This window comes from Lygodium microphyllum, unplaced genomic scaffold, assembly GCF_053477565.2.
Source record: "Lygodium microphyllum isolate KBCC unplaced genomic scaffold, Lygodium_microphyllum_v1.1.10 scaffold_123, whole genome shotgun sequence".
NCBI classification, from domain to species: domain Eukaryota; kingdom Viridiplantae; phylum Streptophyta; class Polypodiopsida; order Schizaeales; family Lygodiaceae; genus Lygodium; species Lygodium microphyllum.
In genome coordinates this window covers 110,536-136,840 of record NW_028229606.1, presented here as the reverse complement: position 1 = coordinate 136,840, position 26,305 = coordinate 110,536, and the positions used below count along the sequence as shown (strand labels likewise).

Below are 26,305 nucleotides of genomic sequence, written 5' to 3'. Positions count from 1 at the left end.
CCTCTCTAATCTAATCTCACCCAAGCAACATCAAGAGCCTAGTCATCATGTGATATAGGTTGAAGAATAGTTGATACAGGAAGAGAGTGCTAATGTGAACAATATGTGCATTACTAGTATGCAACCCAATGTAAAGCATGCACATCCTATGCTTCAAGCTTTTCTCGTTGATATAAAATGATGACAAAAGAGTAACTGAGTAATTGACCAAGTGTCTAGACATGAGTAACATCAATAGTATAGTACTAACCATAAAGAGAGCACAATGATGTAAAATGTGTGAATGTGGAAGTACAAAATACTGCACCTTTATATAAGGCTAGGAATGCATGAAACTCAAGGGTCATCCAATATGAGAATCAAGTGGGTTCACTGTGAATGTTACAAACCATGAACACCAATTCTATAGGTAAAAGCAATGGATGAATTCTCATGTCTTGATTGAACAATGAGACAAGACAAGCTTTATCATTAGATCCAGAGAACTCTTCTTAGTTCAACTTAGATGTTATCAGTCCTGTGGTTAAAATAAAGAGACATATTTACCATTATATCCATGGAACTCTTCTGACTTCAACTTAAATGTTATCAGCCCTTAGGTCAAAATTAAGGGGCATCTTTATCATTAGATCCATGGAACTCTTTTTAGTTCAACTTAAATGTTATCAGCCCTTAGCTTAAAATTAAGGGACATCTAGACTAGGTTGGAGAACAAAGTTCATATAGGAACATGGAAGGAAACAAGAATTAGGCAATTTGTCAAATTCCACCGTATAATGAAGCTGAATACATTCATGAAAGTAAAGGAGATCCAGAACTCCAGTTAAATACACCATTCATTTAAGCTGCCACAGTAATAGCATTTGTGCCCTAATAACTGCCCAAATGCAGTCAGCTGCTACTGCAGCAAACTAAGTCTTTTGCATTTGCATCATGTATATGTTGGAGCTTCAGGTTGCATGCTATGCAGATCACTGCACGAGCAGGATGGAATCTGCTTTTAAGCCAAGAAGTGAACGAACTTGAAAAGAATAGGACTAACCATACCATGGTTTTTAGCAGCAGTGGGGCTGGAGAGCATGAGCTAACCTACAACTCACTACCGGGGACTAGGCAAGGGAAGCAGGAGCTTAGAACAGAGGAAATAAGCTCAATGTATTGTCAACTATGCACCTGGTTCCACAATTATGAGAGGTGTTTAGCGAACACTCTTAGATGAAAAGGATTGATTTTTCTGTTTTTCCCCCAAGCCTTCTAGTCCTACTACTGCTAAGTGTAGAGCATTCTATCTCAGCTTTTGTTCCAATTTTCATTATAAGTGACCAATCCCAATCTGTAAGAAGTAACTGCACACTGACCACATTATAATACTGTGCAGTCCTGATCTTTAAGTAACTGCACACTGACCTCCCCTGACAATATGACCTGAATGAAAACTATATCTCCCTTTGATATATCTGACCCATGCCATGATTTGCCTTTTCAAAAATTTTATACAGTGCTACACCCCCCTGATGACAGCCTGGCATACGTTCTGCTGCAGGTATCAAGTCCTCCTGAGAGTGCAGAAATGAATGGAAATAATTTAGTTTTTGAAGTCCGACCAGTAACAGGTGTAGCATTAAGGTGTTTGATGTCATTTCCGAGAAGGAAAAAATATGTTCTGTAAGTTATCAGAACAAAAAAAGAGATACTGACTGGTCATTGCTTACCTTTGAAATGCAAACCAACTCAACTGACTCAAAGCCATGCTGGGCATGTTTGTAGTACTGGAAAATCTCGGATGATGACATATAGCATTTTACATAGAAGAAGGCTGTTGGACGAACATTAAGCACACGACGAGAAATTCCAAGAAATAAAGGATCACTCTGCAAAATCAATCGTCTATTAGGTCTTCACCCCCAGCATATAGTTATTTAGTAGAAACTAAGGGGACTAAACATATCAGAAACTCAGTCCCTAAACCCAAAACCCCATTTTGTAATGGCACATATTTATAGATCTCTGTCACCAGCAGCAGAAGTGACTATGGAAGAAACAGCAAAGATACAAAACAAGTCTACAAAAATATTAACAAGGTGATGTAAATTCATGATCACAAAGGTAGATGCTCTGGAGGTGACCAGGAATCTGATGATGGAAAAAAAATCATTAAAATGCCATGGAGTACTAAGATAGCTTTCTTCCCCAATAATTTTTTGCAGCCCATGGATGTTACCCAATTCCCACCAGCTGAAGTCAAGACAAGTGACAACAAAAGCTTATTATGGTGCACAACTAAGACGAGATACTATCAAAAAATGCTTGCTTACAGACACATGTTACATGTCTTTCCCCCATAGTTTGCAGGCCAATCTTGCGGACATTGCAATGTTTTGGCAAAATTTACCCTCTACTTGACTTATGACATCCCTCCAGTACTAGAAGCAGACCAAATTCTTACAATTAGTTTTGAATGCTGGGTGGAAATCATTAAATGTTCTCAAATAGGTTAGTGGTTCTGCAGTATAGCATATGCACTTAAACATCCCAAATAGGCCAATGGTTCTGCAGTATAGCATATATGCACTTAACATTTCTTTCTTTGATATTTTAGAATAATTTTCACTGCAAATGTACAACTTTTTTGGTACACTTACCAAATAAGCAGATGGCACACCAGTCTCCTCTATAACCTCCCTTGTAATTCCATCAAACATCTCCTTACTTATGATTGCATTCAGAGACTCATGATTGTTTGCCGAAGAACCATCATACCCATTAATGCTGATTTCCTGAGGCTGTAAAGAGATATGTATGTTTGAAAAGAACAGACTTGTCAATCATTTACTTTAAAAAACTCAGATACACTCCCTAAAGTCAGCTGTTCTCATTAGCATGACGTTTCCTGACTCTGAACATTACAAAAGACAGTATTAGACCAATTGCAACCTCAGAATGTCCTCCGGGAAAAACCAGATGCCCAGGAAACTCTCCCACATGTTGACTTCTTTTCAGCAACAAAATAAAGTTATCTGTAGTCTCGACAACTGCTCCATTCCCTAGTGGACTTGCTGTGTGTTTGCACCTCTCCACATCATCTGATAAACCACAATGATATCACTATTACATGTGTTAATTAATGCTGAGGGTTTCCATTTAGGATACCATGGCCCACCTGGAGGTGCATGTACCATGCCTCATCAAATAGCATGGGAACTAAGACACACAGTCCATGGTTGAAACAGGCACGGTGCGACAGGCAGCTATAACTGATTACTTTTATCAAAATAAATCACTCATTGCAAGATGGAACAATTAGCTATTTTTTCAACCTATCTTCCAGTAAATATAAATTATGGCATTGCTTGGATCACACGATCTAGTGCCTTTTAAGTAAAGAAATTATATTCTTGCCCATGCGTGTCATTAGGTGTATGGAATTTTTTGCAGTGCCATAGTTTTAATAAATATTAAAATATGAAACTAAGGTATTTCTAATCTTTGGTTTTTTCCTTTAGATGGAATGTTTCTTATGCATTCACTTAATTAGAGGATATTTTTGGTCCTCTAAGAACTTCTTACACTGAACAATTTTTCTGCATTATTAAGCATTCAGTATCCTCATGGTTTCAAACAAAGGGAATAGAAACGAGAAGTAACCAACCAAGGATTCCAAATAATCTTTAAAGAATAAATCGTTATTTATGAAACAAACCTTTTGAGGTTATCAAATCAATTTATTGGTTCTCTTGGATTCCCTTAACCAAGCCATTGTCATGAGTCAGCAGCTTCTTCAACAGGCACGTGGTCCAAGATCCGATTCTCCTCCCACCGCTTGGAAGCTCAAAGGTTTCAATGGGGTCCTAACTGATCTCTTATTTTTCTCATCACATCCATTCATACACACTGGTTAATGCATTCCTTTCTTTAGAAAACTTCAGATTTCTTTTTTTGCTTGTCTGTCTTTTAGTAAGGACACTCACTAAATTATGCTCCTATCCCTCTTTTAGCATTGAATCTGGATTGTGTGTCCTGAAACATCAACTCTTGCCAATAACGTTGGTTTTAGTAGCACACCATTCGAAGACATTGTAGTTGGCCAGGATGGTAAACCGATCTTGTTTTTAAAGGAAATTGGCACTAACGATCTAGATATTTTTCCTTATATAAAATTATATTGGATTGATTTCTAAATCCCATAAGTAATTTAAAACATTATGATGCCTGAAAGAAGCCCCTCTCTGACTAACCAACAGCTAAAATAAAGCTTAAGAAAGTCCATGCTATGCTCAAGTACTTTTGCCTTTTAGATGTGGATATTCTCTCAATAGAACAAACTGGGTAATTCAGCAATTCTGCAGTCTAGATTAGTACAAATAGCTAGGCATGCCCATGCTGACTCTTTTAATCCACTTTATCCTCATTTTCTAGAACAAAAAGAATCATCCCTGTCCAATGGGTTAGATCTGTCTCTAGATGCCAGATACTATCTTCTTTCCTGCTGTTTCCATAGCCATCAACTATAATCCATGTAAGTATTGTCTCTTACAACACCTTAAAGCAAACATTGTAAACATCCCCCTCATATACATTATGGTTGTGAATGACAAAAACTTGGGACTTCTGTTCTCTCTTGCACTTTGCACACATTGGGTCTTCTTCCACCGCTCAATCATGTTGTGAGGGTGACCAACTTCTTAAGTTTGGTATTAAAGCCTTTGAGCTTCATTATAGGAAGTACAAGAGCTTTTGTCTTCAAGCTTTTGAGCTGATTGCTGGTTTACCATTCAGAAAGATCCATGGTGCTCATGCATGATGTGAAAATTTTATCAAACATTCAGTGGAAAGATCTCAATCTAGTGGTAGACTTAGATATCGAGTAGAAGCTAGGAACACCATTTCCAAAAGAGATCCGGTTACATCTTTGTGGTACATCTAGTATGGGTACTTGCTGCAACATTGGTGAGACCTTGGGTCATGTAGAGCTAGGTGTGAACATGCCCTTAGGCTCAAGTCGTTAGGGTGTCCTATAAAAAAGACTTAAGACATCCTATAAAAAGGACTTGAGGGCTCATTTGTGCCACATCTACTGCGACCACCACACTTGGACACTAGGCCCATATGCCATCATATTTGCACATTGGGGTGGTGTGGGTTTGTGGTATGGGGTGTTAATCCTCCGGACATGAGTATGGCCCATTATGCTATCAATCCCAGGTTGTAGGGTAAGCCCGCTTGGCTCTATGGCTAGAAGGTGAGTCCTCCCAGTTGTACTACATGTTCAGGTCTCATATGCTACTTTGGCCTTTTGCAAACGTTACTATTTATCACTTTTTTCTATATTTGTGCCTTTTGTGCAAGTTCGATGCTCACAGAACCGTAATGATTCATGCTTGACAGATTCACTCTCCTCTCAAATTGGTGGCATAGGACACTACTAGCAAGAGAATTGGACATTGTCAGAGTGTGCAGCAGAAGCAAGAATGAAGACATGAACATAGAAGCCATGGAGCTCCATAGATACAAAAGGGAGGTACAAAATACAAGACAGCGGCCCCATCAACTTCATGATGTGCATGGCTAAGAAAGCTATTGAGAGGGAGGGGTCGTAGACCAACCATCTGATGTCTACACCAAACAGCATGAAAGAGAGTACCAATATCAAACCTAAGTGCGGACTTAAAATGTCCAAGTAGACTAAAAGTGTCTAGCCAAAACACAACTAGCCAAGACAGAAATTGAAACGTGGAACCAGACTGACGAAGAGCCGAATCACTCAGTGAAAACGTCCGACGATCTTGAAAACAGTGGCACGAGACCTTCGTTTCACCTCCCAACCTCACCTAGATAGTTGCTGGCACCTCCCTTCTCGTTTCCTCTGCCAGCCGTCCACTTCAGGTAAGTCCTATTCTCAGACTCTCTAACTCTCTAGGCTCCCCTAGACCCCGTTCAGGTCCCCAAGGCCCCCGGACGGTCATCCCTCGCGCCTGTTTCCCATAATTTACCTTATTAATGTAACATTTCCTTCCCCTTAAGAATCGGTTTCGTCCTCGAAAACGATACTTGGAAGGTCCAACTGTAAATTGGGAAACCTTTTCCTTAGGGTACTTACTCGCTCCCATGTTGAGTTTTCTTCTGAACAATCTTTCCACTTAACCAAACATTCTTGATAAATAGTATTCCTTGTTCGTCTGTTACAAACATTTAATATTCTTTCTGGTCCATGTGGATTAGATTGGTCATCTAATAGCTCCTCAAGTTTATCATTTAAGATTAGATTATCCAAATCACCCAGCTTCTTCCTTAGCTTACTTACATGAAAAACTGGATGTATTTTACTACCAGCATGTAGTTGGAGCTTATAAGCCTGTTCTCCCACCTTTTTAAGTATTGTGAAAGGACCACAATACCTGGGTGAAAGCTTTGGACATCATCCCGTTTTCATAGTTTTAGTTTGTTCAGGCACCTTAAGATAGACCAATTCTCCTTCTTCAAAGGAGATGTCTCTTCGGTGAGGATTTGCATAAGCTCTAGCTCGATTTTGAGCTTTTTTAATATTTTCTTGAGCATATTTTAACATACTATTCATATCCTCCAAAAAATCCTTGGCTGCCTAAATCTTTTCCTTATGCAGTCCCACTGCATGAGGAGCTCTGGGCTGAAACCCATACATTAACATAAATGGACTATATCCAGTGGAAGAGTGCTTGGCACTATTATATGCAAACTCTACTATCGGTAGATACTCTTCCCAAGTAGTTTGCCTTTTACTTACATATGCCCTGAGCATATCTTCAAGGATTTGGTTAACCCTTTCAGTTTGCCCATCAGTTCGCGGGTGGTCCGCCGTACTCATGCTAAGTTTAGTATCCAACTTCCTAAATACATTACGCCAAAATTGACTATCAAATTTTCTATCCCTATCAAAAACTATATTTGCCGGAAGGCCATACAATCGGTATATGTTCTCTACGAACAATCCAGCCAATTCTGGTGTTTTAACATCAGTTGAAGTTGGAATAAACCTAGCCATTTTGGTTAACATATCCACAATCACCCACACAGAGTCGTGCCCCCTCTGTGTTCTGGGTAATGCAACAATAAAGTCCATGGAGATACTCTCCCATTTTCCCAAAGGAATCTCTAATGGGTGGAGAAGTCCTCCCATTTTCAATCTTTCAGCTTTATTAACCTGGCATTTATTACATTTGACCACATAGTCAAGGACGTCCTTATTCATTCCAGGCCAATAGAACTGCCTTTTAATAAGACTATAAGTCTTATTAACTCCTGGATGTCCCGCGCTAGGGGTATCATGACACTCAAAGAGTATCTGGCGCCTTATTTCTTCATCTTTCGGGACACATACCCTACCCTTGTAGAGTAAATAACCATTATCAATGGTAAAATTATTCCACTTGAATCCCATTTGAGCAACCCCTGATGCTCCATTTTCTTGTTAAACATCTTCAGATATTCCTTCCTCAATGGAGACCCTCATTTGGATCCCCATTTTCTATTGCTTCCCATATGTTGGAATATGCCGGATCAACCTGGCATTTCCCTTTTAAGGAGTCAAGCAAATCGGAAGTGAACTAAGTAAAACTCAATTCATTTATGATGGGCATTCTGCTTAGTGCATCAACCACTATATTTTACTTTCCTTTTCTATACCTTATCTCATAGTCGAACTCTTGGAGGAGTTCGGTCCATCTGGCTTTACACCCTTGTAGATCCGGTTGGTCATTAAGCCACTTAATGCTTTCATGATCCGACAATATCAAAAGTTTTTGGCACCATACAAATAGTGTCTCCATTTCTTCATTGCATGTACTATTGCATACAACTTCCTCTCAAAAACAGAATAATTCCGTTTTGCACAGTCTAATTTCTTGCTTTCAAAAGCAACTGGTCGACCTTCTTGTAATAAGACCGCGCTTATCGCCTTATCACTGGCATCAGCTTCAACCACAAATGGTTTATTGGAATCCACAATTAATAGTACTAGATCTGTAGCAATAGCTACCTTAAGTTTTTGAAAACTTTCATTTTGGTTTGTTCCCCAATTAAAACTCTTCCCTTTCTCTTTAAGTTGGTCTGTCGTTGGAACAGCTATTTTGGCATAATCTCAAATGAATCTACGATAAAATCCATATAATCCTAAAAAGATCTACAGCTCTTCCAGGTTCCTTGGAGATGGCCATTCAATAATTGCCCTTACTTTTTCTGGATCCATCTTGATTCCCTCTTTCGAGATAATATGCCCCAAATATTTGACCTCTTGTGCGAAGAATTCACATTTATTTTTCTTCGCATAAAGGGAATGTGTTCTTAACAATTGAGAATACCAATCATAAGTGTTCCAAATGTTCTTCTCTTGATTTACTAAAGATCAAGATATCATCCAAGAAGACTACTACAAAGTGTCCTAAATAGGGCCGTAACACACTATTCATCAGCTTCATAAAGGTAGTTGGTGCGTTAGTAAGGCCAAAAGGCGTCACCAAAAAATCATAATGCCCATATCTAGTACAAAATGCTGTCTTAGAAACATCTTGTGCCTTAATTCTTACTTGGTGATAGCCTGATCTTAAGTCTATTTTTGTGAAGAATTTTGCCCCTTGTAATTGATCAAAAAGATCTTCCATTTTGGGCATAGGAAATTTATTCTTCACCGTTATCTTATTAAGTGCTCTATTATCAACACAAAGCCGCATAGAACTATCTTTTTTCTTTACAAATAAAATTGGCGAAGCCCAAGGTGAATTGCTGGGTTGTATAAACCCTTTATCAAGGTAATCCTTAATTTGTCTTTCAACTTCTTGATGCTGTGTTTCACTTAACTTATAAGGTGGTTTAGAAATAGGGTGTGTATCCTTATTTGTGTCAATTGGATGATTTATATCACCCCTATCTAGTGGAAGGCCACTTGGTAAATCAGAAGGAAACACATCTTTAAATTCATCTAACAAACCACTTAATTCATTACTTATATTCAACTCACAAACATAAGAAAATTGTTGATTTATATTACAGAAAGTAAAAGTGTTTTGTACAGGAAGAGACCATAACATATATACCTCACAAGCTTCCTTCTTTATCAGCTTCTGAACTTCAGTGGAACACAACAAAGGATTATCAGATACTTCATGTTCACCTTGAATCTCAAAAGTCTTACCATCCCTTTCAAATTCCAGTGTATTATGATGATAAATACGTTTTAAGGATGGTTCCAATCTCCATAGCCACTCCCTCCCTAAAGCAATATCGGCTCTTTCCATATTCATAATTTGGAAATCAAGTTTATCTTTATATCCCTGGATCTCAATTTCCAAATTGGATACCATTGTATCCCATATTTTATTATCCTGACCTTGCATCATACGAACAACATATTGATGCCAACTCTTTTGTTGGGGAAGTTTCAATTTTTTGACAAGTGCATAATTTATGAAATTGTGGGTAGCGGAGTCATCAATCATGACTCTGACCCTCTTTCCAGCTATCAATCCATGCACTCTAACTAAATCATGTGACCCAAAAGTAGGCTACCACATAGAAGTTGACATACAACACCTGTGTTGTACATCCTTGTGCAAAACCTCTAAAGATTTATAATTTTCATGCCCCTTTAATTCTAGGGTCTGCACTACATGGATTTGTTTTTCTTTTCCCTTGTCCTTGTCCTTATCCTTTCCTTTATCTTCCCCCTTTTTCCTTTGAGGGCAATTTCAAGCAACATGGTTAGGGGATAGGCAATTGAAACACAACCTTTCTTTTTTGGCCTTATCAAAGTGCCTACAAATTTTGAGATTTCCAATTCTTTAGTCTTGGGCTCCGTATCAGTGAGACTAGTGAGTCTACCTGGACGCGTACTATCTTTATTGATTAATGCAAATTTAATTGCCTCTTCAAGCCTTTTCACTTCCTTTTTACAGGCCTTATCTAGTCCCCTAATGAATCCTCTTGTCTTTTGAAATTCATCTATTCCTTCCAATTTGAGGATTATCTCACAATATTTCTCCAGATATGTCAGTAGGGGTCTTCCCTTTTATCTACATAATCCCAATCTTCCCAATTTCATTCCATTTCATTTTCAAGAAGGAATTCTTTTAAAAAGACCGATTCAACTTGAGCCCAAGTTTTAGGTATTTTATTTGCCTCCTTTAAAGTTCGCTACCATTTATACGCCTTTGGCCCCAAAGTTAAACTGGCCTCCAGCGCTTGGAGATGTGGTGGAGTATTTTTAAGTTTGTGCAAATCCTCCCATTTTTGGAGAAAATTAAAGATAGTGTCTTTATTTCTATCTTTTTCCTCCCCGTGAAACTGAGGGGGTTTTATATCTTTTAATACTGGATTATCCCTCAACTTTTGGTGGGGCTCTTTAGGTTCTCGCATAGTCACATCCAAATCTTTCAATGAAGATGGAATATCCGAGGTTTCTAACCTATTTTTATCCCTTTCTAGTAATAAAGTTAATTGAGATTTTATTTCGGTGAGTGTTTGAGTTAAAAATTCCATTTGAAACCCCTGTGCCTGCACACGAGCAGTTAGATCATCAAATTGTTCTCGTGTGGCAAAAAATTCTTCCCACTGCTCTTCTTGTATCTCCGTTTCATGGGAATCTACCATAGAGTGGTCCCCAGAACTAGAACCCTCAATTACTCCCTCTCTCCCTTTCCCCTCCATTAATACACTGAAATTGGAAAGCAAATATAATAAATTTGCGTACAAAGTGAAGTACTTCCCTGGTTATAGTGATAGGGCAACTGTTGATGGCTTTTAGTAATAACCCGAAGAGTGAGGAATAATTCGTCTTTCCCAAACTGAGCCAGTCACGTTGACAATAAAGCTTATTGACAATAACTCCGAATAAGGAAGGGCCTAAACACCCCCCCTCCCTAAACGGGTCACATGAACCAGTTGTACCCCTGTTACGTGTGAGACTCGTCCAACTGGCTTCGTTCGACTGGTGACAGGTTTTACTACCGTTCGATTGCTACTGCCATTTGATTGTTGTGCTTCCCGAAATACTGCCGTTCGATTGCTGCGCCTCACGAAATCAATCGTGTATGACAAGATACGGGCCAGTGTGACATATGATGTGTGGGCACCGTCTTCTCGCCTGACCCGTGTGACGTGTGACGTGTGGGCGCCGGAGAAAGCCTTCGTGGGAAAACAGGCAAAAGCAGGACCCGGTGGCTCTGATACCAGTGAAACGTGGAACTAGACTGACGAAGAGCCGAATCACTCAGTGAAAACGTCTAACGATCTTGAAAACAGTGGCACGAGACCTTCCTTTCACCTCCCAACCTCGCCTAGATAGTTGCTGGCACCTCCCTTCTCGTTTCCTCTGCTAGCCGTCCACTTCAGGTGAGTCCTACTATTCTTGGACTCTCTAACTCTCTAGGCTCCCCTAGACCCCGTTCGGGTGCCCAAGGCCCCGAGATGGTCATCCCTCGCGCAGGTTTCCCATAATTTACCTTATTAATGTAACAGAAATGATCAAGCCAACCATAAACAGACTAAATATGTCAAAGCTCCACAATCTCCCCCACTGACTTGACGTATGCATGTACCTCTAACGTCCGCTCTCAAACCTTGCGTGGGGCACTGAACAAGTTAGATTGGAGCAGAAGTTGGAAACACCATCTCTAATAGAGATCCACCAAGGGCAGGCACTCCACTCTTGAAGGATGACTCTATAAAGTCTTGGACTCATTTTAGAGGGCTCAAAGAAACATCTCTATTCCTATTAGTCAAGCAAAAATCCTGGTAAATACACATAGTTGGTAGAAATCCTCACAAATATGCTTATTTCTAGAGAAATCCTAGTAAATACACTTGAATACACAATACTAGAGAAGTGGAGCTCGATACCTACACTCAATCTTAGAAAGGAAACAGGCATGAAGGAAGCTTTGGAAAGTACCTTCTTAAACATTGGAAGTCTTCAAGATAGAGACCTATATTTGGTACCCCTTTGAATCTCCACAAGATATCAAAAGGGATAATCTCCATGTGATGAGATGAATAGTCCAATCGAGTGTATATAGACCACAAGAGCAAGTCACAAATCATTCAACATTGAGAAGCAATAGCTAACTAGTCTTAAACCAAGCGAAAGCTTCAAATCTGTAGATATTTAGAGAACTCCTATCCAAAAGCACAAGGATTCAAAATCTATGCTTGGAACTCCGAAGACGAAATCTCCTACTAGCAATGTACAACAATCATGCAACAACACTAAGAGAGATGGGGACCAAACAATAGGAGACAAGATTTGAAGCTAATCCCATTGGATACCATGCTGTAGAAGTAATCCATTGATATGCAGCTATCTGCAACTGAGGTCTACAAAAAGATCCCCAAGTATGACCCAAAACAAGGTGGTCAATCATCTCCGACAAGAGGAAAAATCTCCTCCTACAATATATGTCTCCAATCATTTGTAATATAACCACTATAACAAGGCTTCTCTCTCCTACTAAACGCACACCATTCTCTTATTGAGAACCCTATCAGTACCTCCCCATCATTGTGTGATCCTTGGAGATCAACAAACTGCATTATAGATAAACTTTAAAAGGTACAATATATGAATATCTCATACTAGTATGCAGATCTCTAGGAACTAGTTCCCAACATCAAAATAGATTGAGCACAACCGTCCGCTAATGTCTCCTCATGGGCCTCCTCTAGATGGTATAGTACATGATGGAGATGAGAAAAACCCTCCAAACAATCACACCACTCTAATTGTACCCCCCCTCTTCAACTAATGGAAAAGCTTTGGCACATGCATTGGTGAAGACCATCATGAAGAGGTAAAGAGAAGTTGAGATGGTAACTTGGTAGATGGAGGTGGAACCCGTATGACGAGGCAAAAATCCAACTACATAATCAATGTGAAATAAGGAGCTGCATATGTTGGAGGTTACCTAAATGCCCACCTCTCCAGTCACCTACCTATGGTCCAAGTGCCAAATGTTGTAAGGCCCCCAAATGAGAAGAAGCCATGATGGACAGTGGACATTAGAAGGGTTCCCAATTTTGACACTTGAAGGGGTTTAACCTTGAAGACTAGATGGTTATGAGATGACCTATGTGGACTTGATCATCGTGTCATTTATGGATAGATTCTCTCTTTTAACTTGATTTAGCTCTGACTTAAGTTGCAGCTTTTTGGCCTTTGTGTTTACCTCAAGCAGCCTTGCTAGATCTTTCCATGCAATAACAGGGGTTTCAAATTCCTGCAAATAGCCCATCATACCATCTGTTATACTCACGAATAGCCAATACATTACTTTACTCTATATCTAGCAATTCTCCTTAGCCTTTATTTGCTCTGGAGTAGCATTTCGTAGAGGGACTTTAGGTGCCACTACCATGTCTCCTTCAATACATTACTTTACTCTATATCTACCAATTCTCCTTAGTCTTTATTTGCTCTGCAGTAGCATTTCGTAGAGGGACTTTAGGTGCCACTACCATGTCTCCTTCAATGTAAATGCAAATGCCTTTGCCATTCAAAAAATCGTCATCCTGAACTTCCATGCATGATGATTGCTGTTATTAAGATTCTCATTGATAGTTTGGTTGAAATTGTCAAACATTTTGGTAAGATAAGTAACCTTGCAAAACCTACAATTTGCAACCAAGTCAATACCAAGTGTACTACAGCCAAAACATGCAACCTTATTCACTAATTGCATAATAATAATTGCAATATGCAATCTGTGTGTAGATGCCCTTTATGTTTGTAACCTAGCAAACACTTGAAACCTTACAAATTTAGAATCTATAACCTCTGCACCTATAAATTGCAAACACAACCGAAATTGTAGTATACCCAGAAATTGCTTTCAACCAACTTATAGGGCCAAAATGGAGGCCAAAATGACCTTAGATGGTAAAAATCAATGTGGAAAAGACCTAAAGAGCTAATCTACAATATACACACTACTCTTCATGCTATTGGAGATTGTAGCCATACTAGCCTTGGGAGCCTCTTGTAGCTATATTCCATGGAAAATCAAACAAGATGGAAGAGCTTCTTACCCAATGCTTGCATGCTTGCTTTCGTGCTTTGTCACCTTCACCTCAGCCTTTTCAATCAAGCTCCACACAACCATGGGAGACAAGAGTAGAAAGAGATAAAGTAACCACGAGTATATCCACAATGAAGACTTGTGTACACAGAGAAGGGCCAAAATCTTCTTTTTCTTCTTTCTTCTTCTTCCACACAAAAGGACTTGGTCTAAAATATGATAAAAGACTAATATGAGAGTGCTAAAATATATGTATATGTGATCACTAACTGTGAACACACTAAGGATGCATAAGGTGACACAATGAATATGTCATAACTAAGAGTGAACTATATGGATGCAGTCTAGCAATAGAATCACTAGCATATCCTCCATGGCACTCACCTAACGTGCTAGTGAGTAAACTTCTTGGTTAGCACCCCTCCAAACTGTATGAAGGATGCTTTTGATGCAAGCATTTTCCTTGACACACATCACCAAGGCATGTAGTGGATACTAGCTCATGTGGAGTTCAACATCTCAACACCCCCCAAGTGTGATGGCCTGGTCACAGCTCAGGTAAGAACTCTTGCTTTTACTTTTTAGGAGTTTAGTGCCATGTTATTAAAGGAGGAGATATGCCTAAATGGCCATAATGGAAGTAATGGTGGATACGTTGTTGCATTCACATCAAATACCAAAGCTACATGTGATAAGAAGAAGAATGGGAAGAAAAGGTTTAAAGGAAACTACCATTATGTGGAAAGAGTGGTCACATGGTAAAAAAATGCACAAAGAAAGAAAATGATGAAAGGAGTGGTGCTATATGTTAGAATTTACCAATTCTATAAACAATGCCCAATGTTTTAGTTGGTTGGTTTATAGTGTGAATACAACCATATCAATAAGTTGTACCACTACTTCTAAAGTTAGTTCTAAAGTTAGCTAACTTGACTTAAGTTAGGGGTTTAGTCTACCTTAGACATAAGGTTGTACTTTCACTCTATTACTTTTAGTTCAACAAGTACAATCTATTGTTTTCAACTCACATTTTCTACTCTCTCTCTCTCTCTCTTTTTTCTTGTAATAGATAATTGTATTAATTACGAACAAGATTACATGATTACAAGATGTACAATGGGTCTAGGCCATCATGCATATCCTTTACAAAAGATCAAATAACTAAAAAAAGTGCAAAAGCATGGTAAGGAAGTGCAAAGATTGTTGTATGCCAAGGGACCAAGTCCTCCTTGGAAAGAAGATTCGTGTGTTGAATAAGGTCAAGCTGCCAATGCAAAAGACCTTTCAACTTGGCAAGGTGAGATTCCACCCCAAATACAGGATTACAAATACAAGCATTCCGAGTTGTCCAATTGTGCCAACCACCCCAAAAACAAAGGAATGGAAATAGAATCTTCATATGTAGTTGTGCCAGAGAAGGGTATTTGGGCCAAAGATCCAATCAAAGGGGCATAGTAACATGCAAACCATATTCCACTAGATAGCAGATAACAGGGACTAAATTTTCTATGCCAAAGGGCACGAAAAATAGTGGTGGCGAGAAGTTTCCATAATGGAGAGGCAAAAACACATGCACCATTTGAGATGTAGTGTTTTGCAAATGCTGCAATAAGAGGTAGACAACTATGACACACCAAAGGAAGACTACTTTTGTGCAGCGTCTTATTGAACCAACCCTCCATAATAGTCATTTTCCAGTAATACTGTGGTTTGTCCACGCCCCAAACAGTGTTGGCTTTAGTGGCCAGCCAATGGTGGTCCTTAAATCATGAGATGGTATACTTGATTAGCTGAAGCCTTTTCCAAATGGAGTTTATCTACAAGGTCCCAATCTTGCTAGGGTCGATCAGGAAGGAGGGAAGGGAAAGGCTGTAGTGATGTTGAAAGGTGGTCCCACATATCACAGAGATGTGAAATTTTGAGATACTTTAATCTTCCTGATAACATTTGATTGAGTTATTAATCAAATGTGCAAGGTTGTTTAGCACATGTGATGCACATGGCAGTTATTTCATAGTAACAAGCTAAGAATCCCGAGGGTGCAATGGGTGTCAAAGGCAAAAATTATAATAAGTTATGCCAGCTAGGCTTTGGGGGTCAGTTGGTATCAATTTGGACCCTAGGATAGTTGCATGGCCAATAAATGTCAGTGGTGACACTAGGGACTAGCATTAATTAATTAATGCTAGTCTAAGGGTCAATAGAGGTTGGGAATCACTCCAGGTTGCAAATGGCCTAGCCAATTCAATTATAGATGGGAACATTTAATTTTGGGTAGGTTCAGAAGGATTGAAATTAAATTTTAGGATATGTAATTCTAAAAATTAATTAAATGGCTGGATAATGCTGAAAAATGGGTTTAGAAGGCTGCTACTTGGCAAAAATGCCCATGCAAATTGAGAAAACGTTTTTAGGGGTTGGGTCTCAGCCATTCAGTCAATTTACAACCTGGCAGGGAGAGAGAGCTGCTAGTCTAGAGAACAACAATTTATTGCAGAAGACAACCATTTGGGAGCCTCAACAGGCAGGGGATAGCAAGGAGACATCTTCCAAGGGCTGGCAACAGCATTGCTGATCAGGTGATAGCATTTTGGAGGTGCCTGGCAATAAGTGACTGAATTAAATGCGGGCTGGAGCAGCAAGAAGACTTTAGGGTTTTCTCGTTAAGATAATCAGATTTCTCTCTCATCTTAGCTTTCTCTCACTTTCCTCAACCCATTCTAGGAGATCTTAAAATTTCTCAGTCATTTTGAGCAGATCTCAGTCAAATTTGGTAGACAGCAAAGGGATTTCTATTGTAAACTCTAAATTTTTGTAGAGATTAGGACTTAGTAGCCATCTTGGGATCCATGCCAATAGGAGAAGGCATCACACACTGAAATCAACACTTGAAATTCATGGAATTGACAAGGATTTCATATGCGAGGCCATCCATTGTGAACTGGGGCAACACTTGGCTAGTTGGTGGTTCCATTTGTGCAATTCTTGGGTGAAAATCAAGGGGCCATTGGCCCAAATTGCTTGCTGACTGTATGTATAGCAAGGGGCTTTTGGATCAGTAAAGGAGATTGTGAAATCTTAACTTGTACTCAATCCATTAGTAATTAAAGTTAAAGAAATACCAAGAGGGGAGCCAGTTTTGGGAACACCCGGGTGTCTATTGTTCAAGATTGGTAAGGTAGTGTGTCTATTTTAGTCTATGCTCAATTTTTAATTGTTGTAATTCAGTGCTTGATTAGGTTTTACCACCCTATTTGAGAAGAAAGGCTGATTTCATGGTTTCATTGGCGGGCGGGATACCACTCAATCTCTTGATTCGGTGGGCCCGAGACACCTGATTGTAAGCCAAAAGCTTTGTGCTAGTGCCGATTTTACCTCTCAACTGAGAAATTACAGCAATATGTCTTCATACAGTGAGATGGAATCAAACAATGATGTTGCTTCTCAAAATGGACATTCACATGGGGAAGGAAGAAATGCAATGCCTAATTTTGGACAAGGCTCTCAACCACAGACATCAAGCTGAAAATGTTGCTATTGGGCAAGATGTAGGGCCTTCAAGGCATAATGAGGTTGATGACCAATAAAGTGAAGAGGAATTTAATGACCAATTCAAGAATTGGATGAGGACAACAGCAAATCTCTTTGCTGAATTGGCAAAGGATCCTCACTTTACCCGATTTTTGAATACTCCAAGGAGGACAGCAAGGGCAAGAAGAAGAAGTCATCTTTTACATTTTCAGGACAGCAAGGTGCATCGAAGGTAATGCCAAAGCCTTCACTTGAAGCTCCCAAAGATACTAATGAAGTAAAACAGTTGGTATGTACGGGGCAAGGAATGCAAATGCAAGACCATCATGGAAGTGCCAATCCAATGGATTTTAGACAACCAAGCATGCATGTTATGATGGGGCAGCTAGGATACTTTGGTGGAAGAATGATCTTTCATGCTATGGTTGGACAGGGACCACATACAAATCCCTATGGTATGCAATAGCCAATGAATGGTGTGCAAGGCCCAATGTATTCGAGTATGGTTGGAAATGTTGAAACCCTATGTATGGCAGCATTGACTTGATGCTCGGGGCACAAAGTAGCACGTTTGGTAATGCATCTACATCCCTGAATGACTATGCGGCTCAAGGAATGAGTGCTAGTAACGCAAATACTCTTTTTGGTGATGGTTTCAATGTAAAGTCAACAAATGTACCCTTTTTGCAGCAGCCAGTATATGACAACTTGACACCCAAAGAGGCATCAAAAGACTATGATGAGGGTGGAAAAGCAATGAAGTTTAAGTCCTTCAGTGGTGCACAAGATAGGCTGAGAACTTTGACTTTCATTCAACAGTTTGATGCAACCTATTCAAGGGGAAACTTCACAGAGTCCTCAAAGACTCAAAAGGCAGCCACTTTCTTGAAGAGAAATGCAGTGCAGTGGTGGTCCACTCTTTTGATGCAAGATAAAGATCCATCAACATGGGTACAATTCAAGCAAATGTTTGCATCGAATTGGTTGACAAGTACCTTTGGGGTGGACATCATGATAGCTTGAAATAAGCTGGATGCTAAAGAAAGTAAGAATTTTGAGCAAGACAATAAGAAGTTCTAGGATGCATTGTTGCACATCACTTCTTATTACCCCATATCCCTTCATGAGCAAGTGGAAAAATATGTTTGTGGGCTTTCTAAAGGAATTAGGGATTTTTGTATTAAATCCACCATCTCTAGCATGTCTCAACTCATAGAGACTACTACTACGATAGATACTTTCCTATGTGGGATGGATTCTAGCTTCCTAGAGAGTGGAGTGAAGCCAAATAAAAAGTTTTTAAAGGCTAAGAAAAGAGACAGATCTGAAGATTAGCTTAAAAAGAGGCCAAAACAGCAAAGAAAGGGCTCGAAAACATTGTCACAATGTAGGGAATGGATGGCTATAAATAAATGTTTCATTTGTGAATAGGAGGATCATATTGCAAGGGATTGTCCCAATAGGCAGCAAGCTAGAAAATTAGAAAATCAGGGAGATTCTAAGGGAAAGAAGCCCAAAACATCAGTGGGATTGGTGCTTGATGTTGTTAGTGATCAGCCCAATGATGATGCTACTGAGTTGTTTATAGCATGGGGAAAAATTAGGGATGGTGCACGAGCCAACTTTATCTTTGTAGACATAGCAGCCCGTCTAGGAATTAGAGAGGATGAGATAGGATCCATGGGGGAAGTTAGAATGGCATGTAAAGGTCATGCAGAGCCTATCACACCACTCATTGGAAAGCTTCAGTTGTATATACAAGGATATGTGGACATCAAAGAGTTCTTCATTGCTCCACTTAACGGTCTATTGCTTAGAATGCCATCGTATCAGTGTATACATGCAGTGATTGATTCTCGTGCAAAAGAGATCGCTATTCAACATAAGGGAAAGACACTCAACACTTGATGTAAAGTTAAAAGGGCAATTTGTCCTTGTTGTATTTGTAGTTGCCATTTCTAAAGTAATGAAAAATCATCTTTCAACATACTTCATTTTTACTAAGGATAAAGATGATAGTGAGAATGTTGGAAATGTGTCTAAGTTAGAGGAGGATCGCATGTCATTTCTAAAAAATGTATGTTGATTGTTTCTCTCAGTTACTTCCAGGTCCGATACTGCATGAACGGCCTAAAGATCATGGCATAGATCATATCCCCCTAGAAATAGCCCACCTAGTAAGCTGCCCTACAAAGTCAATGCAGCCCAACAGGAGGAGATTACGAGTTAGGTTAATGAGCTATTAGAAAAAGGGTTGATTCAGTCTAGCTCATATCCTTTTTGTTCTCTAGTGCTTTTGGTACAAAAAACAGATGGTTCATGGCGTATGTACGTTGATTATCAAGCTCTAAATAAGATCACGATAAAGAATCGGTTTTTGATCCCTTGGATCGATGATGTTATTGATAGATTGTAGGGGCAGCTATTTTCAGCCATATAGATTTAAGTAGTGGGTATCATCAAATATGCATTAGACTAGAGGATATACCTAAGATAGCTTTCAAGGCATCTTTTGGATTATATGAGTTTCTTGTCATGCCGTTTGGGCTTACGAATGCTCTTGCCACTTTTAATTGGATGATGGATTATAGTTTCAAGCCACATAGAGGATTTGTGGGCACTTTCTTTGACGACATGATTGTCTATTCAAAGAATGAGACAAAGCATAGAAGACACTTGGACCATAGAAGCAAGAAACACCCCAAAACGCCCCTTTACAAAACCCGAAACGCTATCCCCCAACCTCAAGTGTGGGACAATACCTCAAGCTTGTCGACCCATGTCCTAGTTCCACCACCACTTGCACAATGTACTACATGGTAAGGTAGACACTCCCCTAGGTAGTGCACCCATTCTTCCTTTACATGTATATTTTATAGTTACGCACATGGCTAACAACTCTAAAGGCCCTCTTGGATCAATCAACATATAAGTTATAACTAACATAATTTACAAAAGAGAATGAGCAATAAATATTGATATAATTTATAAAAGCAAGTTACATATCCTGAGATAAGCGGATCTTTCTATCCAAAGCCTCTTAGATCCTATCCATATACTTGTACAAGAGGCCTAAGGTGTTTCCCTCGATATTAGTGATTCTCAAAACTATATATATAGGATTGAGAAATTTCACCAATGCATATGTATCATCCCAGTATTCCTCATCTATCATATTTCCAACAAATGTCAAAGCTTTTGGCTGAGGTCTCTTATTCCATGGGGCCCACTTTGTCAAGATGAGTGTCCAAATAAGGCTCTAATAGACTCATGAGCCTCCTCGCAACTATAAATATGTAGGAAAAATGAGATTCTTTTTGTCTCTCGGCAAGTGAGCAAAATATGGAACTATATCATCACAAACTGCTTTGATAGATGTCTTCAAGAGATCCAAGTCACTATTTGCCTTGTATAGGGTATGTATTCTAAGCCTCTTTGTGACAAACTTCACCATACTTCTTCCTGAAAACCTCATCTATCCATTGAATCTTTTGAAGGTCCTCCATAACTAGATCCAAGCAATGAGAAGTGTAAAATCTACATGGTCATAGAGAACTCTCTCTTGAGTAAAACACCCATACAATTACTACCATTGTCTATGAAAATCTATATTCCATTCTCCACACCAATCTCCAAAATGGTAGCTTAAATGTGCATATACATGTATTCACCTATAATAATGTCCCATGTTGCTAATCCATCAATGGCATGCAAGAACATGGTGCCTTTGCATGAGGATACTAAGATATGATACGCATTCCTTCTCCTGACAATAATCCATCAATCACATAAGATAGTACATCCATATTTTGCCCAAGTTTCCCACCTCGATAACTTATTTCTCTAACAAGCTCCCTTCTCTGCAAAGACTCAATAGGACAAGCCCTCCCACTCACATCCAATCCAACTAATGGCTCAATTTGTCCTCTTTCACTCGTTTGTGCATGCAGTATGAAAGGGATAGCACACTCTATGCATAATCTCATGATCTCACAAGCAGACTCTATCTTTGTTTGCTTTTGAAGCATTGCTCTAACACTTGCTCTTTGCAATGATCCCTTTGTTATCTAGTGGATGCTGCAGTTACTGATACACTAATATGACCATGCCCATCCATTGAGGGATGTGGCAAAGGGGTTCTAGGAACTGGACCCTCCACAGATGTACTTGTGCTTGCTTCTATATCGCATCTATGGAACCAACATCTATGAATACTCTACACCTCTTTGGGGCACTATTGTTTGTGGCAAGACATGAACTTTGTTGCTGATTTGAACCACAAGGCATTGCTCTAAACTAGCATAAACATCATTTGGCACATTGGGACAATTATCTATATCTTACCACTTCTATAGGCAAGATGATCCTTCACTAGGGTAAAAACTCCCCATCTGCATGAGGTGGCAGTAGTTGCTTTCCCACCGCTTACCTCTATAGTTGCTAATAATGTGTGTGTGACTCCAAAAAGCATCCTTCACCGTGGATGTAGCTGCTGGAAACAGAAAATACCAGCTGCAAAGGTGTGGATACTGAAAGGTGAAGGTTGACATCTAAAGGATGAAGGTGAAATGGCATGTGTAAAGCATTACGTAGCAGCAGCACAGCTGAATAGGAAGGGCAAAAACTGCAGACCAAAATTGCAGAAAATGAAAAATGCATGGTTGAAATTGGAGAAAATGCCCTAAACTGAAATGCCTGTCCCAATACATATTTCTTCCTACTCAAAATGTTTCCATAACCCCGTTTACATTTCAAGAGTCCAAAATGGCATTTCGGTCAACTATGTGCAAAAGCACAAATATGGATGTTGTCTCCTACTTCCAATTGATGTCGTGTGATGTAAATTGCAGCAAGAAATGATGATTATTCACCTAGAAATATAGATTACTAGCTTGAAAGTTGGACAACTTGCTAGAATTGACGACACCTGATGCTATTTTTATCTGAGTGGAGCAGTACTTTTGATAACTCCTAGTCAGAATGCATCTTTAGGTTAGTCTTGATAGACCATTGGGATAGGCCTGATGGACCATTTCAATATTTCATAGTTGTCTCTGGCCAATTTGATATTAGGAACAAACATGGAATCCATGACAAATAAAATATGCAGCAACAATGATTGATAAATTTGCAAAACACTCACCAAATCAGAGGAAACTGCAAAAATGCAGCTCTAGATGTTGTCTCTTGCTGCCAAATGATGTTGCATGATTCAAAATGCAGCAGGAAGTGACGATGGCTTGCCTAGAAATGTTGATCATTGGCCCAAAAGATTGATGACTTCTAGAATGGATGGAGCCTAATGCTAGAAAGTAAAGTCGCTGTTGTAACCTGCAAAATGCAGCTACCTTCTAGCTCTTGTGCAGGATTTTGGATGCAGACTAGGGCTCGACAGCAATAAGAGTGCAGAAAATCAGTAGAAAACTGCATGGAACAGGGAGAAAATGTCACCTTCTGCTACCAGCACAATGCACAGTCTGCTGCCTCAAAGTGCATATACACCACGTCAATTCTGCTATATTAGTCATCAATCACATCAGGGAAGCTGCCACAATGAGGGTAGGTCTGAAATCAGCTGCAAACACAGCCTCCTGCTGCCACGAATGATCATTGAGGATGAGGGAATCATTGACCATTGTTTTGCCAGCAAACATGATCAGTTGTGATGCTTTCTCTCTCACAAGAAATGCAAGTCCAGACTACAATGCCCCCACAATCAGCTTGCAATTACCTTCCACCAAAGCTTCAATGGCACGGATAGACTCTGTGCTGCATGATCATGAAAGATGGATGACTTGATAACTGAGGGTCGAAGGTATGGATACCTTATGGCCTTAGTTGAGAGCCATCTGGATCATTTGGTGAGGTTGTGGTGCCAGATCACAAGTTCCTTTGAGTTGACGAGTAACATTGTTAACTTTTCCGAGGATGATGACTAGGCATTTTCCTTTCCTTCTGTCATGTGACAGCCTTCATCAAAGTCTTATGTTCATAGGCTCTTGGCCTGGGAATACACCTCAAGTGTAGACAATGTAAACCTCTTGTTCGACATCAATGCAACTAGCCACTGCAAGCAAGCCTACAACCATGCACATGGTTCTATCCAAGGAGCACCTTCAGTCCATGCATGCAACAGAGTACGAGGGGACCGTGGTCTTCGGACAGGATGTTGAACACTCCCTCTCCCATACTACACTTCGGATTGGAATTGGCTTCACCCTTGATATTGATACTTCATGCATTGTTGAGTCCAAAGATGGGGCAAGGAATCTTCAAGATTTCACTCCTTGTCCACAAAGGCTGCATAAGCGGTGGTTGACAATCCTCTGACCTGGGAAAGGAGCCATCCATTTGATACCCTGGTATAACTTCCACAGCTACCATCGGTTTTTCCCTACCACTCTCTCACTCTCCTCTTCCCGGGACTTGCAATGGAGTTTGTCACGTGGTAGAGGATTGGTCATCTCTTCACTAGCCTCATTTGCAAATGCAGTGAACAGTGAAGGGGTGCCAAAGATCTAAGTGGCCATCAGAACAGTGAAGAGGTGCCAAAGATCTAAGTGGCCATCAAAGATACTTGAAGCATTACCATACCTCAATCCATGTGACAACTGAGTGTCCTTGTATCAAGGGTGCATGATGAACCTGTCATGAACAAGGTGAAGCAACTAATCTCAGCAAAATGGCATCTTTGTCCCCAATGGCTATGCTGATAACCCAAAGGCATCTAGCTACCTATTCTAATGATATCTACACTCATGACACTATTCAACTCAAAGTGGCTGATCAGAGGGGACCTCTAAAATATACTTGAATAGAGGCACTGCATCTATCTGCATGCCATGTATCCTAAGCCATGTGCTCAGCTATGAGTACCAACATTGTGTCTCCTTGTCTAATCCCAAGCATTGGGAGGAATATAATGCTAGCGAGCTGCGAGCGGTATCTCTATTGTGGAGTTCCCATAGATATGTAGAAATGTCATTGTCTTTAGAAGGGCCTCTACCACCACTGGCACTTCCCTAACTCTGCTATAAGAATCTCCTGTGGTACCAATGCCTTGTTCAAACTTGTGTTGGACATCATCATCATCGTCATCAAGGGCTACTCCATTGGCTTCCAAACATCATAAAGCTCCTCTCGATCTGACTCCTTCAAGCCTCCTCTATGTCTCCTCCTATGGTATAGACTCACCCCCATAAAGATGCATTAGGGTAGTGTAGGAGTGAATATTGTGTAATACAGCCATATGTTTGTCCATGTCTCCTTAACTGTACCTATGCACAAAGTCTCTCAAATGTCCCTAGTATTACACATGGCATGTCTCGCCTTGCTGCATTCCTCATGGGAAACATATACCTAATGAATGTGATACCAAAATAGACATAGGAGCTGACAGGCTCTATTGGCTCTACTCTACAGGTATAATATCATGTTGATCAACTAATCCACTATCGCATGCCTAGTCTCTATTATGCATAGTTGTTGATATTGACCCTCAACTGGCCAACCAACACAACCATAGAAGACATGCCCTATTGGCTCTACTATATAGGTATATTATCATGTTGATAAATTAATCCACTGTTGCCCGCCTGGTCTCTATTATGTATAGCTGGTCAGAGTGACCCTCAACTAGCCAACAGCTATCCCATCTCATGGGACATGTATCCATGGAAGGGTTGGTTGTAAGTCCTCTGACTGAGTACCTGCATTGTGGGTATAAGGCTTGAGCCAACTGAAATCTAGATGTCTGTAGGGTAATAATCTGACAGTAGATTATGAATTTATTGGAGGGGAGAAGTCTATCAATCTTCGGGCCATGTGAAGTGAACCAAGGCATAGCCCTAGCATATGAAGATCCTGAGTCTCCTTGGGTAGCAAGTCTCTTGGATGATGCCAATGCCAAGTGAGGACTCAAGGATCATTTGGAGGGATGTGAATTTAAATTAGAGAATCTGATGTGGAAAAAATCTGTGCTATGTATCATCCTAAATAGCATAACTATTTGGATCCTTTCCAAACTAGCCCACTCCTCAGTACCTAAGTTGAGACTTACGTGTCAAAAAGCCACAGCTTTCTTTTTCATTCCTGGAAATGTGCTTGTCCATCTAGTGTAGCTAAATCACTCTAGCCTCTGCTGCTGGTCTCATGTTAAATATCAGCTCTGGAAAAGAATCATATTTCAGACACCAGAGATAGCCACATTGCAATAGTAAAGTGCGGATGAAAGATTCCAGCCAAGATGAAACAGAGTCCAAATAGTCACCCCCGATGATGACCATATGGATCATGACAACATTGAGTTGGGCACATGGCCTGGCATTGTGAATGCCACATGTCAAATGGTGTTGATCATAACATGGCAGAGGAGAATGTAGCTGCAGGCAGCTTTGGGTAGCTGTCCAGGCATGTGGGTAGGTGGACAACATGCAAACAAATCTAATGATGGGCTCAAACCAAACAATCCCTATAAGGTCAATAAGCCAGCTCTCCTGTATGCTTTGTGTGGCACTCCTAGACATGATTGTTTAATCCGTTCACAGATACCTGTACTAAGTGCTTTGAATACATGCTACCTGGCATCCCCAGTTCTGTCCAGAGCAACACAATGTAGTTGTAAATTGCTTCCACCTGCAAGTATGCTGGCTGTAAACTGAATTCCATTGCTGATACTTGTTCTCAAAGGCACCACCTGTGCACTATTGCTAATTCAGATGCACTGTCTGCACACAGGT

General features: G+C 40.0%; 1 protein-coding gene across 3 annotated transcripts in view; it reads right to left on the bottom strand.

Annotated features, from left to right (window-relative positions):
- Positions 1-271: 271 nt before the first annotated feature.
- Positions 272-26,305, bottom strand: part of LOC148008596 (nudix hydrolase 9-like) — an 85,265-nt gene continuing 59,231 nt past the window's right edge. Inside the window, exons 6-9 of one of the 3 annotated variants that reach the window (XM_087674185.1) lie at positions 2,935-3,083; positions 2,643-2,783; positions 1,713-1,871; positions 276-1,556 (exon numbers count right to left, since the gene is read on the bottom strand). In XM_087674185.1, the coding sequence (XP_087530311.1) occupies positions 1,437-1,556; positions 1,713-1,871; positions 2,643-2,783; positions 2,935-3,083 (569 nt within the window). In that variant the 3' untranslated portion in view covers positions 276-1,436. Of the gene's footprint in view, positions 1,557-1,712; positions 1,872-2,642; positions 2,784-2,934; positions 3,084-26,305 lie in introns of all 3 variants that reach the window. The other 2 variants (XM_087674183.1, XM_087674186.1) reach the window with 2 other exon arrangements.